Source organism: Capricornis sumatraensis, chromosome 14 (genome assembly GCF_032405125.1).
Source record: "Capricornis sumatraensis isolate serow.1 chromosome 14, serow.2, whole genome shotgun sequence".
In the NCBI taxonomy this organism is placed as follows: Eukaryota; Metazoa; Chordata; class Mammalia; order Artiodactyla; family Bovidae; genus Capricornis; species Capricornis sumatraensis.
In genome coordinates this window covers 58,747,320-58,764,287 of record NC_091082.1, presented here as the reverse complement: position 1 = coordinate 58,764,287, position 16,968 = coordinate 58,747,320, and the positions used below count along the sequence as shown (strand labels likewise).

At 53.2% G+C, this 16,968-nt stretch overlaps 2 protein-coding genes across 3 annotated transcripts; one reads left to right on the top strand and one right to left on the bottom strand.

The window, feature by feature from the left end:
• Positions 1–4,876: 4,876 nt before the first annotated feature.
• On the bottom strand, positions 4,877–5,823 carry HES4 (hes family bHLH transcription factor 4). 2 transcript variants are annotated; one of them, XM_068986501.1, is made up of 4 exons: positions 5,716–5,823; positions 5,510–5,605; positions 5,336–5,423; positions 4,877–5,253 (listed from the first exon to the last, which is right to left on the bottom strand). In XM_068986501.1, the coding sequence occupies exons 1-4, from the start codon at positions 5,821–5,823 to the stop codon at positions 4,877–4,879; spliced, it is 669 nt and encodes a 222-aa protein (XP_068842602.1). The 2 variants fall into 2 exon arrangements, with proteins under 2 accessions (XP_068842602.1, XP_068842603.1); XM_068986502.1 differs by lacking the exon at positions 5,510–5,605.
• A 9,008-nt stretch (positions 5,824–14,831) lies between these two features.
• ISG15 (ISG15 ubiquitin like modifier) lies at positions 14,832–16,179 on the top strand. The gene is made up of 2 exons (XM_068986322.1): positions 14,832–14,933; positions 15,380–16,179. Exons 1-2 carry the CDS (start codon positions 14,931–14,933, stop codon positions 15,848–15,850), a joined length of 474 nt encoding a protein of 157 aa, XP_068842423.1. The 5' UTR covers positions 14,832–14,930; the 3' UTR covers positions 15,851–16,179.
• The last annotated feature ends 789 nt before the right edge of the window (positions 16,180–16,968 follow it).

Genomic DNA, 16,968 nt, shown 5'->3' with positions numbered 1-16,968 from the left:
AATCCCATCTGTGACTGAATTCCCTTCCAGAGGCCCCACTTCCTAAAGCCACCACCTTGGTGGGTAGTATTCAACATATAAGTTAGCAGGGCAACGGGCAGTTTGCAGACAAATATTCAGTCCATAGTACCTGGGCTCTGCTCTGGAAAAGTCTGACCAAAGAGTTTGGGCTCCAAGTAGACAGACTGATCAGCTCAGTCCTGGGACGTTACCCTCACCTCTTAATTCAACAAAAGAAACTTCAGAGGACACAGAGAGAAGAAAATCCCATGTATACACAGCCAGATGATGCCCTCTCCCACCTGGGGTTTGGTCCAGAACCAGCCTCCTGATCCAGGTAGAGGAAGAAACTCGGCCAGGTCTTCCCTAATACTTTATTGATCCTGGGCTGGCAGGAAAAGTCCAAGCCTAGGGCCCCAGAGGCCTGCGCTTTGAAAGGCCATGTGAAGGGAGGGTCAGGAGCTGAGGGACCCTGGCTGGAGCCCAGCCCCTGGATATCATGTATGGCCCAGGTCATGGTCAGCTCATATGTCAGGGGATGGACATGGCAGCCAGGAGAGGACCGTGGTGCCTCCCCACACCTGGAGCTGCTGAGCCCTATCCCACGTGCTAGACAGAGTACGGGGTGCTGGGGGATCCTAGCGAAGGGAAGTCCTCCTCTTCACCGGCCTCTGGCCCACTTGTGGGTAAAGACGGGAAGGCAGGAATTGGCCCCCACGTCCCCACACAGACATGCAGACTTTTTGTTTGAAGCAGGAACCCAGGAGGTGAACCCAAAGTCACCAGGTGGGTGGGTGTCAGGGTCAGGCAAGACACCAAGAAGAGACCTCTGAAGCAACAACAGCCAGTTGCCTCTTGGTCACCACGGACACCAGGCTGCAAAAAGGGTTGATGTGCCCATTGGGGACAAGTCAGTGTGGCCCTGGGGGCAGGTTGCAGGGTTTGTGCTGGGAATGGCAGGGCAGATGGGAACAGGCCTCTCTGGGCAGGGTGGTCAGCTCTCTGGTTCCCAGCATGGAGCATCGCCCACACCTGTTTTTGTTTGAAATCTGGGGCCCCGGAACCCTCAACACCATGTTCTGATACAGTGTGCCCCCTCAGTTACTGAAACAGAAATGGCCCTCAGCCCTGCCCACAAGCCACAGGGAAGGGGCCTGGGCTGTGGCTGGTCAGCTCAGGATGGGAATGGAAGGGGACAGGGGGCTGGCCTGTCCCTACACGCCCAGCTGGCACTCACAGGGGAACTGCTTCCCAATGGACATGAGTCCAGTCTGCTCTGCTCATCACCACCACTGCAAGGGCTGTTTCTGGGCCTCGCTCCACCCAACCTCTTCCACAACCCCATTATCAAGTGGGCACGTGATGCTGGCGGCCCTGGGTGACCGTGGGCACATTAGTTGTATATTGCTATTGTTACTTAGAATTACTTTAATTTTACATAAAACATTATTGTTAATTATAGCTGTACAACAAATTAACCTACAATTTACCAGTTTAAAACAATAAACACATTATCTCACACAATTTCTGAGGGGTAGGAGTCCTGGAACTGCTCAGCTGGGTGGTCCTGGCTCTCAGTCTCTTCGGATTGCTGCTGAGATGTCGGCAGCAGCTGGGGTCCCATCTGAAGGCTGGAAACCAGCTTATAAACCCCACACTCTGTTGGCCTCTCCATAGCAAAGGACAGCCGGCCTCCTCCAAGTGGAGGATGTTAGAGACAGAGAGAGACAGGCCAGGATGCCCCTGCGACCTCATCTTCTACAGGATCTTACTGCTGATGCAGGTCAACCTCAGTACATTCAGAGGTAGAGTACCAGGTCAGGGCTCTTGGCAGGGAGTGGAGGGTGGGGGGGTTGACAGCCTCCCAGGAGGGAGGCCTGTTTCCTTGCCCAGTGGTGCCTCCCAGGATAGGTATGGCCCCTAGAGCTTCAAGGGGCAAAGAGCGGCCAGGCACAGCTCCAGAATACCTCTGGGCTCAGCTTCTTTCTTGGGGGAAAGGGGAGCAGGTCCTGGAGCCTAGAGGAGGCTGTTGGGGCCTGGAAATAATCAGGCTATCACAGGAGCTCTGGTCGGGAAGCTAAGGCCTTCAAAAGTCAAGGCTCCCAGGAGCCCCAGGTCCTACCCCACTTCAAATTCCCAAGTGTCTGGAGTTTTATGGGCCTGGCGAGGCCGACTGCTGTCACCGTTAGGACCAACTCTTTCTCCAGATTTCAAACACCTATGATTTGCTGTCATTGTTGGTCCCCAAGCCCTGACCTCACTGGCAAGAAAGAGGGACCCAGAGTCACAGGGTTCCACAGGGCCAAGACACCCACAGAGGCAGGCAGAGCACCTGACTGCACACAGGAATTCAGCAAACATTCATTGACCCTTGGTCCCCGCCAGGAACTGGGCTGGACGGAGACTACAGAGGAACGCAGCTCCACCTGCCAGTGGAGGGGAAAAGGGGCCACACCCTCCCCCAAGAAGGAGGAAGTTCCCCACCCACTCCGCACGCTTGTCCAGAGAAGGTGCTTCCTCTATTATTCATCAAGCAAGTCTGCAAGACAAAAGCCAAAACACAAATACTTGGAGGGGGGAGCAGGGGGCGGGCGGTGCAGAGGAATTCCCCAGAGCCCCTCTGAGGCAGGGGAGGGACAGGCAATGGGTGGAAGAGTGGGGACGGTGGGAGGAAGAGTCCACCCCAGCTCTCCACAGACCAGGCAGGGGTCCAGGCTGAGTGTGGAAACGGCCATGGCTCCACCCCTAGCAGACGCCAGGATACTGCCCTCAGCTGCCCAGGGGCAGCCTGGGGAGGGGGCCCAGCCTCAGCTGTGGTTCCTCAGACTCCCTAATCTAATCAAGGGTGACACTCCTTTCACCCAAGCTAATTAATGAGGTCTATATGGCCTGAGCGTCTTTCTGTTCCAAGCAGGTGCTGGGGATAGGAATGAGTGACACAGACAGGGCCCTGGCCTCCAGAGCCCTCAGAGCCTGGGGTGGCCACCTCAGGTGGGAAAGTGGGGAGAGAACCTCGAGGGGCAGGGAGGGGGCTGAGTAGGGAAGGGACAAAGGGGGCAGGGAAGGGACAGAGACAAGAGGAACTTGCCTGTCTGAGCAACAGTGTGGTTCCCTCAGAGCCGGAGAGGTCCCTGGAGGGCTGACAGGGGCCTCAGCACAAACACCTCTTTGGCGACAGCGTCTTGAGGACAGATGACCAGGAATAGGAAGTAAGGAAGTAAAGGGAAGCACAGCCCAGGAACAGGGGGATCTGGTTTGACACTGTGATTGCCCTCTCCCTGAGGAGTGATGACCCAAGCTCCAGGTGACCTTCCTGGGCAGCCCTCCTCTCTCTGGCCACCAGGTGGGGAGCTCCCTTTTATTCCTTCAGGCCACATGGAACCCGGCTCTGAGGAGGCCTTGTCCACCCCTCTACCCACCCAACCACCTGGCTTCATATCCCAACATCCCTTGCCTTCCGCTCCTGCACTGAGCCTCCACCCCAAACAGCTCCCCTTCCCCAAACAAGCTGAACTTCTGGCTCTTGAAATGGACCCTCTGCAACTCTTCTGCTAGAAGGGCCTCCAAGGCTGGTCAGCAGTAACTCCCCCAGAGTCCTACTGGTGACCCAGTGCAGCTCCTGGCCCACATGGCTGCCACTGCCTCAAACCACTGGCCCAGACCCTGGACACCCAGGGAGATGGGCCAGGCAGTCAGAGAGCAGGAGGGGACTGGCTTGGCGGAACTCGGAGGGCTCTGCTTGGTGTGCACAGCTGAGTTCTGGAGGGCAGATGAACCTTGCTCAGGAACTGTTGGGGCCATTGGAGGAGGAGATAAGCCTCTAGCAGTGACTCACCCTCCTCTTCCCTGATGCTCCCTGGCCAGGCAGGTGGCTGGCAACCATCTGATGAAATTGGCTGTGGATGGGAAACCCATCTTGCCTTGACCTCAGAGGGCTCAGGATGAGACACTGCAGTGTCAGCCACATGACTCAACCACCTCCTCATTGCCCCTGGAGCACAGCCCCCAGCAGCAGCCTGAGGAGACCTGGGACCACAGGACAGTGGCTTCCCTGCCAATGCCCCACGCCGGCTAGGATCACTGTATTGTGGGGTCAGCACACAGCCAGTGTCAAGACAGGAGCATAGGCCTGCCAATGAACCCCCAATTCCTTCCTACTGTCGGGGGACTCCCCTCTCAGGGGGGCACTGGACTCTGGCGGGAGGTGAGCTCCAATACAAAGGGCCCTTTGTCCGGCCGGTCGGGGGCCCTGCCTCTAGGACTCAGATGCCCTCTCCTGCTGGCCCTCATCTGCTAGGCAGACACCGGCTTGGGGCAGGCTTGACCCACAGGTGCGCAAGGGTATTTCTGTGCTCCCCTGGGAGAAGGCAGGCCGTGCACCAGGTCAGAACCCAAGCTTCAGCCCAGCTCAGCCCCAGAGACAACAGCATGCACACGTCTCTGCCTTCTAGGGGCCTCAAGAGAGGTTGCGGGAAGAGAACTGTGGCCCAGGATGACGCACGACCTCTTCTCAGCACTGAGAGACGCTCTGGGAAAGTGGTAACTGTTCCAGTCCTGCCTGAGCCCCCCAGGACATCTCGCACACACCCTCCTCCCTCGAGGCGGTCCGCTTCAGCGGAGAGGGACACAGCCAAACTCAAGGCCGGGCGAACCCCCTCGCGGCGCACCGGCCGGCCCAGGTGGGAGCTGAATAAATCCCCACGGCCCGGCCCGACCCGGCCCGCCTCGCCCGTTCATGAGAAGACATCAACCGACTCGGCCGCTGGGCCTCGGCCAAACTGGACCCTTCACAAAGAAGACAAAACAAAATTCCCCACCCGGTCTCTGGAAATAACCATTTTCTGGCACAGTCTCAGTCGGTTCTGGGGCCGCGGCCTCACCGGAGCCACGGCCTCCAGGGCGCGCCCTGGCCCTGGGACCCGGCCCCGGGGGCGGCGAGGACCAACCTCGGCAGGAAGATGGGTGCCAAGGCCGCCCCGGGGCGCGGCAAGGGGCAAGGGCCGTCAAACGCTGGCGGCGGCGGGCGGCCCGCGTAGATCTCGGGCTCCAGGGCTTCGGTGGCTGGGGCCAGTGGAAGTGGGCAGCGCGCGGGCCCCAGACGGGCCAGGCAGGCTGCCAGATGGCCGAGCAGACGAGACCGCACGTCCGCAGGGACGCCCTCGCAGCCAGCCAAGAAGCGATTCACTTCGGCCAGACACTCATGGAAGCCGGCGCGATACTTGCCCAGGATGGCGGGGTCCGAGCGGAGGGCAGCTGCGGGGGTGGCAGGGACAGGCGGTCGGCGCCCTTGGCCCCAGCCCCGGCCCCTGAGCCCTCGCCGCCGCCCTCGCCTCACCTGTCACCTGCACGCGCCGCAGGCTCTGCAGGTGCCTCACGGTCAGCTCCAGGATGTCCGCCTTCTCCAGCTTCGAGCGGCGGGAGCTCTGCGGGCGGGGCCGGTGAGGGCGGCGGGCCGCCCAGGAAGGCCGGGATTCCAGGCTCCCCGATCACGCCCCCACCCCCAACTCACCTCTTTCCTGAGGGCGTCCAGGAGGAGGCTCTGCAGCTGAGCCAGACTCTCGTTGATGCGCGCTCGGCGCCGCTTCTCCATGACGGGCTTGGAGGACTGCGGAGCCGGCAGCCACTGAGTTCTGCAGGTGTCAGCTCCCCTCTCCCTTTCGCGCCCCCCGCTCCCCCCCCGCGCTCCTGCCAACCCACGCCCGGCCAGGTTCCCACCTTCCGATGCTCGGCCACGCTCCGGGGCTGGTCTGGGGTCCGGCTGGCGCCGGCCGGCGCTCCCGCCCGCGGCGAGGCCCTCGGCTTCCCCGGGGTATCCGCAGGCATGGTGCGCCCCCTCGCCGCCCCCAGCCGAGGGTAGGCTGGGCGCGCGGTTTCCCAGGCGGTTCTCCCGCAGGTCCCAAGCTCAGCTACCAAGCGCGTCTCTGCAGCAGCCCGGCTATTTAAGGCAGCGCGGCTGCGGGGCGTGGGAATCCCTCTCCGCGTTCTTTCCCACACTCGCGCCAGCCAATGAGCCGCCGGCGCCGGGCAGCCCGCCCCCGGCCGCTGCCCCCGCCGGCTGTCAGTCACGAGTCAGCTCCTGGCCCACAGACCCCGCTGGCGACAAAGGCGAGCCGGGGCACCCCGCCCGCGTCTGCCTCGGACTACGCCGGCTAGGCGGGAAAATCGCCGCGCCCTGGTCCCCCGTTCCGAGCGATGCGCCGGGAGGGAGCCTCTCCGGGAGGGCGGAGGCGCGAGGCTCACCTTCAGGCCGAGCGGGGACCGCGGGAAGTCTGAAAGGAAAATTCGCGAGGGGCACTTATGCGCTCACGAAGAACCGGCGAGCCTCCGCCTGCGCGAATCCGCCGGGGCCTTGGGCCTCCGCGCGGCCTGCGAATCTGACCCTCGCCGCCAGCAGCACCTGCACGATGCCGGGGACACAGTGGACATGGAACACCAGCCGCTGGACAGGAGAGAGGCTGGCTGGCCAAGGTCGTGAGGAAGGCAGAGTGGCATCACAGGGCCAATGAAAGAGATGCCGCAGAGCAGATAGTGACGTCATCACAGGCAGGATGATGTCATGGTATGGAATGTAAGGATGTAACTGGTCAGGCTGGTGATGTCTCCAGGCAATCATAGGTGGTGTCTCAGGTTTAAGGTAGATGATGACACAAGCCAGATGTAATGATGTATGGCCACTGGTGATGTCACTCTCTTCTGGATTACCCAACAGTGATGAGCCAAGCAGCAGCTAAGAAAGTAGAACTCACAAAAAATGAAGGATAATTGTTACATTTCTGTTTGTTATTTCAAAGAAGCACGTGGAGGAAAGAGGGCTAAGCTTATTTTCGTGTTTGATGTTTTCACCTTGAATTCCCTTGTGGGGCACAGTCATCTTTTGAGTTCTGGGATGCCAGCCCATGGTGGCCTGGGCAGTCTTGTCTGCATCCCACAAACCTCTCTGGAGGCCCACTGTGGGCCCGACTGCCCTTGGGGCTGGGGAAGCATCTCCTGGACTCTGAACTGATGCGGGAGGAAAAGGCAAATGAGCAAAATAAATAATGACATGGTTTCCAGAGACAGTAAGAAATGTGTAGGTTTTGGGGGGAGCAGAAAGCCTTCTTTCCACTGAGTGGTCTGGATGGTATTTTTGCAGTGAGCTCTGCTGGAGAAGGCAATGGCAACCCACTCCAGTGTTCTTGCCTGGAGAATTCCAGGGACAGGGGAACCTAGTAGGCTGCCATTTATGGAGTTGAACAGAGTCGGATATGACTGAAGCGACTTAGCAGCAGCTAGCTGCAAGTCCAGAGGAGGAAGTGGCATTCCCAGAATGGAAAGGAACCACAGGACCAAGGGAGGAAGGGCAGGGACAGGTGGGAGCGGGGCTCTAGTGGCTTCAGGTCCCCAGACGGGTCTAGGAGAGTCATGCTTGGCTTTTCTGAGCACCAGAGAGGCCCAACTGGCAGCTCGGAAGGGCCACCTCCCACACTACATTCTACCTAGTGGGTGGCGATGTTGGCTGGCCCCCACCTCAATACCCTTTCCCAAGGGTCCAGTCTGGGGCCCAGTGCAGACGCCTGTGATGCAGGTTTGATCACTGGGTGGGGGAAGACAGCCCGCCCCCTCCCCGGAGGAGGAAATGGCGACCCACTCCAGTATTCTTGCCTGGAAAATCTTATGGACAGCCTGGGGGGCTACAGCCAAAAGGGTCGCAGAGTCGGACACAACTGAGCAACTGAAGGAAGGACCCTCCTGTACCTGTTTCCTCACCTGTAAAATGGGCTGCCTTTTCATTTAGCCCTGGGCTATAGTCCATGGGGTCACAAAGAGTCGAACATGACTGAGCAACTAACACTTTCACACTTTGACTGAGAAGATGAGATCTGATTTTGAAAGCACCCAGCACATGCAAGCGGGACGGAGTCACCTGGATTCACCTCTGCCACATGCCCCACTGTACCCTCTACCCTCTGAGACACCCCCTCCCTACGTGGGGTCTTCAGAAGCCTGTTTCTTGGCCTTTCCAGCCCCAACAAGGAGCCTTCTGTCACCCAGAGCAGAGTGAGTTCCCAGGGGCGTCATCTACATCCTTATGTCCTTCCCACTGGGCTGCACCGCCACTCTCTCTCTGGGCCCTCGTACCTCTGGCTGTCCCCTCCCTGACTTTTACATCTGGATTTGATCTCTGGTAGGACCTGGGACTCCTGGGGACCGTAGGGGCTCCCTTGCTCTGAGTAGGGAGGGAAAGTCCTAGGCTGCAGTGGGGAAACTGTGCTGAGAAATACTGACGTGGAACACTGCATTTTCCAAAGATGGCAACAATACATCCACCCCAAATACTCTACCTATGTGTCCTTGGTGAGATTTTGTGATGACATTAACCAGCAAAGACAGGGGCAGTGGTGAGCTATGAATTCTGAGGCTTGACTTTAAAAACGTTCACCTTGCTGTCCTGGGAAACTCACTCCTGGAAACCACTGGCCTCTCTGTGAGGAAGCCTGAACTGACCTCATGGAAAGGCCCCATGGAGAAGCCTAGTATAAGTGTTGAGCTAGGAGCCTAGAAATCTCAGCTGCCAGACAAGTGATCCCAACCTGCCGCTTCAGAGCCCTCACTCACACTTTCCCAGCTGCCCCTGTGTGCTCTGTTCCACTCTTGATTCACATGACTGGTGTTACTGTGACCCTTTGGGGTCATTCGTTATGAAACAATAGTAATTGGAACAGCTAAGATGGCCCAAGCCCTGGACCCACCCCCCTCCCCAGCACCCCCCTCCCACAACCTTGTTCCTTCCTTTCTCTGGTATTCACAGAGTCGCAGAAGCTTCCAGCATTGGCTGTCCATCTGACAAGGTGACTTTTGCAGCTATCCAAGGCCAACTATCTGTCCTCCTAGATCCAGGCTTGAGTTGGCCAAGTCCCAGTAGGCTGATGGTCCCAGGGGCATCTCTAGGGACCACTGTTGGCCACCAGGCAAGAAAGGTAGTGGGGGAGTCTGTGTGGGAAGATAAGTGTATTTTCCAGTCCAGACACTGGGCTGCAGCCTTGGGCGGGGTGGGGGGGTGGGGTGGTCTTTCTCACATCTGGCTCCCATGACAGCATTCCACAACATTCAGACAGTGTCCCTCAGGGGCTTGCCAGATGCTGTCTGTGCATGGGCCCCTCCCAACTTCTGACGGGGGCGTGGCACCTACACTTGCACCCTGCCCCTCAGCATTCCACAGGCACATGGGTCCCAGAATGGAAAGAGATACCGTAGAGCATGACCGGCAACCCCATCCTCCTATTCCCTCCTCTCCTGCCAAGGGGCAACAGCCTGTGGACTCAGGCAGCCAGGACCAGAGTTGCCATGTGACCAGGCTAGAGTCATTGCAGGGTCTCTCCTGGAGCATGGGAGTTGGATGCTGGGATGATAGAGTGGCAGAGACTTGGGCTGGAGGAACCCAGGATTCAATATAGAGAATAAGGAAGCAGATGACCAGGACCCTAATCCTAACCCTGAGAGGCATCTTTCATTTTTACGGGCCAGTGGACCAAGACACCTTCCCTCGGCCCTTGATGCTGGGTAGTTGGAGCATCCCCCCAACACCTGATGCATGACAGCACCTCCACCAGGTGGAGGCCCACCTGGTGGACGGCCCACCAGCTCTGGGCATTGTCAACATCTTTCTCCATTATTGAATGTTGACACCTCTCCACACTGGCGAAGCCACGTCCCCCCAGTTCTGTGTGGTGACAGAGCTTCCCACCCTGTCTGCCTCTGCCTGTGATGCCACCTCCCTGTGGGCTTCCAAGGGTGCGTCTGTCTCCAGTCTCCTTGGACCACCACTCTCTGGAGAGGTACGCTTCGCTCTCCTTCTGCTGGTCACATCCAGACTACTTTCTTCTTCACCAAAAAAAGCCCCAGCTTTGAACCTCATCTTATTAACAGATCTAACCTTGTGAAGTCCACTGCCACCCTGAGGGGGCCTCCCCATACCTTCTGAAGGTTCACTCCTGATTCTCTGTCACTTTCTCCAGCGGCTCCTGTCACAGTCCTTGTTGACTTCAAAATTCACATGGTTGATCTTCTGGACTTCCTGGCCTCCATGGGGCATCCTGGTATAGAGTTGGCAACTAAGCTTCCAATCCTAGGTGCTGGGTGTTGACTGTAGCCCTCAGATTCCCATCCACCCTGGAGGACACACCCACCAGGAAGCCCCGCCCACAGGGCTCAGGTCAGAGTCTGCAGTACAAGATCCCTGCTGCTTTTCCAGGGTGACCTGGGGTCCTGCCTCCTCCCTCTACACTCAGCCTCTTGTCTCAGGTTTTGCCTCCCGCTTCTCCTTGTGACTTTCAGTCCTCTGGAACCTGGGGAACAAGTCTTCACCCTAACCTTTCTATCCACACAGCTGGAGCACTCTCTGCCCAGTGGTGGAGCCTGACTGAGGCACCAGCCTCCTCTGAATCTGACTGTTCTCAGTTCTCAGACCAGCATTCTGCCATCATCCTTGACCCTCAGAGTTCACTCCCAGTGCTTTCTGGCAGGTCCTCCAGTGGTTCTATCTCCCTGATGTATACACACACCCACTTCTGACCTATTGCTTTTCCACCACTGGCTGCAAGCCGCCACCAGCTTCGGCCTGGAATTTTGTAGTTCTTTGCCGTGGCAAGGCAGCCAGTCTTGGAGCCAAGTGCTCAGTGGGAGCAGGTGGACAGGAGAGGAGATTAGAGGGTCAGCAGAGTGGTCAGAAGAACAAGTCTAAGCTCCTCCTCTTCTCTGGGAAGATTATGGGAAGCCATGGGAGAGAAGGTTGTGTGTAGATCACTCTGGCTCTTGGCTCCACCACAGATTATGGGGTCAGCATAGAAGCATAGTCACTCGGCTGTATCCACAGCAGCCTCAGTGGACGAGGCGCATAGATATAACCGAGGTCATGGATGTTCTTGGGAGAGTTTTTTGTTGTTGCTACTGCTGTTAGATGGTTGAAGGGCTTAAAAATAAAAGCAAGTATATTAAATGATATAGATACTGTTTTAAAGGTTTTAGGAAGTTTAAGTTAGTTTGTAAATGAAACCAAATATTAACCAAAGACCCCTTTATAAGTAGTCATTGTAACTTCATAAATAGGATATTCAGGTTTTTGTCTAGAACATATGTATTTTGTGATCATGTTGTTAGGTGCATACAAATTAAAAATAATTTCATTTTACCATTGAGCTCAACCTTTTATTGTTATGCAACCTTCTGCATCTAATACGACTATAAGGTTCTTTGTTAATCTGTTAGTAAAATTGTTAATATGGTCACATCTGCTTCCTTTTAGTTAACATTCACACAGTAGGTTTCCTTTCATCCTTTTACTTTCAGTTTCCTGTACCTTTATATTTCATATGATTTATGTCTTCTGTAAGCTGTGTAAAATCAGATTATTTTTAATCAAGCTGACAATCCTGGTCCTTTAGTTCCCCTGGATTTCAGACCTCTGCTCTTTAGACCTGTGAGGGAATACATTTCTGTTGTTTTAAGCCACCCAGTTTGTGGTGGCTTAAAAGCCTCCAAGACACGGAGACATGCTATCAGGGCTATCATTTTGCCTGCCTAAAGCCTTTGCTTCTAGTTCCTCTTGTCCAAAGCAGGTGACATTCAGTGAAGTAACTAAAAGAAAATAAAGGTTCTATTACTGTATATACCGTATTTTGTTATCTTTAAAAAATTTTTTATTACTTTAAGTTTTTTTGAATTGTTGTTTCATTCCTTTATCTTTGTGCCATATTTAATAATGGTCATCTGGGGACTTTCCTGGTGGTCCAGTGGTTAAGACTCAGTGCTCCCAATGCAAGAGGCATCAGTTCGAACCCTAATCAGGGAAATAAGATCCTGCTGGCTGCATGCCATGCCCAAAACAACAACAACAACAACAAAACACAAAAAACAGAATCAAAATAATGGTTTTTTTGAAGAAGACAGGGATTTGCACATTCTGTAATCTTTGTTTTGTTTGTGGCTTTCTTTTTATAATACTAATATTATTTATGCAAGGAATGAGTCAAGTTAGAAATTTAGAATAATATAAACAATATTTAAACTGTTTTATGCATGTTAACAACTTTGGTGCCCTATAAGATTATTTTGGGGGAATTAATGAAATGATTAATTCATATGAAAACAATTTGGTTCCCCCCATTCCTTTCATTTATTTAAAATTTATTTAGTTTAAAATTTATTTTTTAAATATTTAATTATTTTTAGGTATTTATTTTTATTTTATTTATTTATTTTGGCTGCAGCTTGTGGGATCTTAGTTTCCCAACCAGGGATGGAACCTGTGCTCCTGAAGTGAACGTATGAAGTCCTAACCACTGGACTGCCAGGGAATTCCCTAAGTATTTATTTTTATTTTTAGCTAACATATGCCTGAGATGTGCTATTTGTAATAGTAAAAATGTGGGAACAACCAATATTTATTCAAAAATATGAGACTGGTTAACTAAATTACACTTTATTCTATAATGGACTTTGTTGCTATGGGCAACAGATGCACATACGCAGCCATTAAAACAACTTGCATAAAAGTATGAGGCCTTACAAATAGCTGAGAAAAGAAGAGAAGCTAAAAGCACAGGAGAAAAGGAAAGATATACCCATCTGAATGCAGAGTTCCAAAGAATATCAAGGAGAGATAAGAAAGCCTTCCTCAGAAGCCTTCCTCAGTGATCAATGCAAAGAGATAGAGGAAAACAATAGAATAAGAAAGACTAGAGATCTCTTCAAGAAAATTAGAGATATCAAGGAAACATGTCATGCAAAGATGGGCACAATAAAGGGCAGAAATGGTATGGCTCTAACAGAAGCAGCAAAAGAAGTGGCAAGAATACAGAGAAGAACTATACAAAAAAGATCTTCATGACCCAGATAACCACAATGATGGTGTGATCACTCACTTAGAGCCAGAGATCCTGGAATGCCAAGTCAAGTGGGCCTTAGGAAGCATCACTATGAACAAAGCTAGTGGAGGTGATGGAATTCCAGTTGAGCTATTTCAAATCCTAAGACATGATGCTGTGAAAGTGCTGCACTCAATATGCCAGCACATTTGGAAAACTCAGTATTGGCCACAGAACTGGAAAAGGTCAGTTTTCATTCCAATCCCAAAGAAAGGCAATGCCAAAGAAGGTTCAAACTACCACACATTAGCACTCATTTTCTCACACACTAGCAAAGGAATGGTCAAAATTCTCCAAGCCAGGCATCAACAGTACAGGAACCAAGAACTTCCAGATGTTCCAGGAGTTGGTGATGGACAGGGAGGCCTGGCGTGGTGCAGTCTTTGAGTCATGGGGTCTCAAAGAGCCCAACAGGACTGAGTGACTGAACTGAACTGTGAATGAAGCAGGTTTCAAAATGTTGAGAGTAGCAGGAGGATTTTTTTTTTCAATTTTCTTTTTTATTGAGGTGAAGCTCATGTAACATAAACTTAACCATTTTATAGTATATAATTCAGTGGCATTTAGTATATTTAGTACAACCATCACCTCTATCTAGTTCTGAAACATTTTTATCATTCCCAAAGGAGGCCTTATCTCCGTGAAGTGGTGTCTCCGCATGCCTCCTCCCCGCAGCTCTTGGCAATTACTAATGTATTTCAGTCTCTATGGACTTGCCTATTGTGGATGTTTCATATCAGTTGAATCACATGCTTTGTGGCCTGTGTCTGTTATTTTTCACTGAGCATCATTCACACTGCAGCCTGTGTCAGTGCTCCATCCTTGGTTATGGCTGAGGAGCATTCTACTATAAGGAGGCACCACACTTCGTGCCTCCACCTGCTGATGGGTTTGGTTCCTCCCCCCATTTCAACCATTCTATGACTAGAGCTGCTGTTAACATTTGGGTGCAAGCATCTGTTTGAACACCTGTTGTCAGTTCTCTGGGCATACTCTAGGAGTGGAATTGCTGGGTCATATGAAAATTCTATTTAACCTTTTGAGGAATGACTAGATTGTTTTCTGCAGTGGCTACATAATTTCACAATCCCATCAGCAATGTATGAAGATTCCATTTTTTTGACATCTTCACCAACACTTATTATTCTCTTTTTAATTATTATTATATTCATGCTAGTGGGTGTGACATAGTACATCTGGTTTTGATTTGCATTTCCCTGGTTCCCATCATTTCCAATGATGTTGAATATATTTTCATGTAGCTGTTGGCCATTTATGTATTTTCTATTTTAAAATGTCTATTTAAGTCATTTGCCCAACTTTTAATTGAGTTGCTTATCTTTTAGTTGTTGAGTTGTAAAAGTTCCAGATGATGCAGTTACTAGACTCTTATCTGACACATGGATTGCAAATATTTTTCCCCATTTTGTGTAGTTTTTTCACTTTCTCAAGAGTGTCCATGAGTTCATTTTTATAGAAAAGATACATTCTTTTTCATTAAAACAATCTGAACACATATTGTCATAAACACACAGTGACTATCTCTGAGTAGATTGTCAACATTTTGTTATTTTGGAATTAACCCTGGCAATATTTTTCAAGGTTAGTAATTTTGCAAATTGGTAAATGGAAAGTGAAAGTTTCTGATTCTTAGCTCATGTTATTATGATATGTGTGCATCTTGGAAAGGACCTGAGGTGTGGAACATGCAGGGATTTCTGAACACTCAATCCTGGAGGTGGGGATGCTATCACAGTCCCAGACCCAGCTGGTCAGGTGGAAAGCCCCCCTGCCCAGCCCACCTCAGTTCCTTGTGTCATCGGCATTCTATTTGGTTTCCTTTTCTCACTCTGGGGCTGTCCTGGGAAAAGGAAACCGAAACTGAAGCTGAATTAGCCTATGTAACTCTGACGTGGTTTGCTCAGGCTTTTAAAGGGCTGAGCTGCCAGCGCTGGAGAGCGCTGAGAGCGGAGAGGCAGCTACAGCCAACCAGTGTCTGCAGAGAACCTGGCACCAGAACCCACGGCCATGGTGAGTGGTGAGGCGGGTTTGACAGGTGGGGCACGTGGGCTCTGTACTCCCCTGCCTGGTGGCATCTCCCAGGAGAAGAATGCCTACATATGCACAGGCAGGTAGAGCTACTCAAAGCATCCAGTTCCCTAAGTTTGAGGGGAGGAACAAGGCTCTTTCTGAAATCAGGGTCTGGGTCCTGAAAGGTGGCTTCTGCCCAGCGGCCAACTCTGAGATCCCTTGGGATCAGCACAGGGCAGGGGGGTATTTTATTGGAGAGATGACATGAAGGTTGTGGGTAGTGGCTCTTCTGCTCCCTTGCATTCTCCACTGCCTGGGGTCCCCCTCCTGGTGGATGGGAAGGGTGGAGAGGAGGGAGCTGCATCCCTGGGGTCTGACACTCACCCAACTGTCAGTGCTGCACGTGCAGTAGTCCCAGGACTTCTAAATCTGTGTGATGCCCACAGGGCGGGGACCTGAAGGTGAAGATGCTAGGGGGCGAGGAGATCCTGGTGCCTCTGAGGGACTCCATGATGGTATCCGAGCTGAAGCAGTTCATCGCCCAGAAGATCAATGTGCCTGCTTTCCAGCAGCGCCTGGCCCACCCTGACAGCAGGGAGGTGCTGCAGGAAGGGGTGCCCCTTGTCCACCAGGGCCTGAAAGCTGGCAGCACCATCCTGCTGATGGTGCAGAACTGCAGCGCCACCCTGAACATCCTGGTGAGGAACGACAAGGGTCGCAGCAGCTCCTATGAGGTCCAGCTGACGCAGACTGTGGCTGTGCTCAAGCAGCAGGTGTGCCAAAAGGAGCGTGTGCAAGCGGACCAGTTCTGGCTGTCTTTTGAAGGGAAGCCCATGGATGATGAGCACCCGCTGGGGGAATACGGCCTCACGACTGGGTGCACCGTGTTCATGAATCTACGTCTGCGGGGTGGGTAGGGAAGGGCCAGGAGGGGCTTAGGGAGGGCTCCCCGTGCAGTGCAGTGAATATAGTTGTAGCAAAGCCAAATGTGAAGTGTTTGTTCCACCCTGTCCAGCACCCCTCGTCATCAGCCCTCCATTCGGCACCCTTCTGGTGAGATTGGGGGAAGGGTGGAGGAGGGACTGGGTGAGGGGACCCAGGGTCACTGGGTGGTCACCAGGCTAAACGGGCCAAGTTAAGGGACAAACCTTGTGGGATCAAAATGGTGACACCACCCCCACCCTCTGGAGAAACTGAAGATGTGTCCTCAGCTCTTTGGGAAATTAACTTCTAGAGAAATAAAAAGAGGCAGGTCTGTTGAAGCCCATCCCTGTCTTCCTGTTGAGCCTCAGTCAGCCCTGCACAACTGGTCCCCACCCTCACAGCTGGGTCAGCAGATAGCACAGGGAGGGAAAAGCCCTGGCTGGGTCCCAAAGGCCACACAGTGAGTGTCCCTGGAAGTGGTGAGGGGCTGAGTCCCTAGGGCCTTCCTTGGCCAGTTGTAAGGGAGGCTCCCCCACACCAGCTGGGGACTGAGGGCCTCCAGGACTCATCAGAATACACTGTCCAGCCTGCATTGGTCTGGAGGGAATTGCGGACTGGGCCTTGGGCACACACATCACCATTAGGGTGAGCTGCTCCTTCAGAGTTCACTTCATGGCAGGGCCAAGCCAGCAGGTGAGGGAGCACCCACGATGGAGGTTCCTGTTGTTCACATGGATGGGAGGGGAACAAACTACACCTGCTTCCAAACTAGATGCTTCTTTCTGTGCCAGTTTCCCAAGTGAGTCAGCCGTGGACAGAACGCAGTGGGCAGGGAGGGGGACATAGAACCTACACCTCTTGGGCCAAAGTCCATGACTCTGGGAACACTCAGACCTCAGCTTTTGGACTCTTTAGGGGCATTTGGCTGGAGACCCAAATCCCTTTCTGATCTGTGGGAGTTTGCATCTGAGCTGGGGGACCCCCAGGTCTGGCTTGCCTGTGACACTTATGTGTAGACACGCAGGTGTGTGTGTGTGTGTGTGTGTGTGTGTGTGTGTAGGGGGACTCCTGGCTCTAGCCTCATTTCCTGGGCCCCCACCCTCACCTCTTT

What these genes read in the sequence shown, in the direction of transcription:
- HES4 (XM_068986501.1), bottom strand. Translation starts at nt 5,823, where the DNA reads ATGCCTGCGGATACCCCGGGGAAGCCGAGGGCCTCGCCGCGGGCGGGA. An exon ending in GCGTGGCCGAGCATCGGAAG is followed by an intron (nt 5,606 to 5,715) that starts GTGGGAACCTGG and finishes CCGGCTCCGCAG; the next exon opens with TCCTCCAAGCCCGTCATGGA. An exon ending in TGGACGCCCTCAGGAAAGAG is followed by an intron (nt 5,424 to 5,509) that starts GTGAGTTGGGGG and finishes CCCCGCCCGCAG; the next exon opens with AGCTCCCGCCGCTCGAAGCT.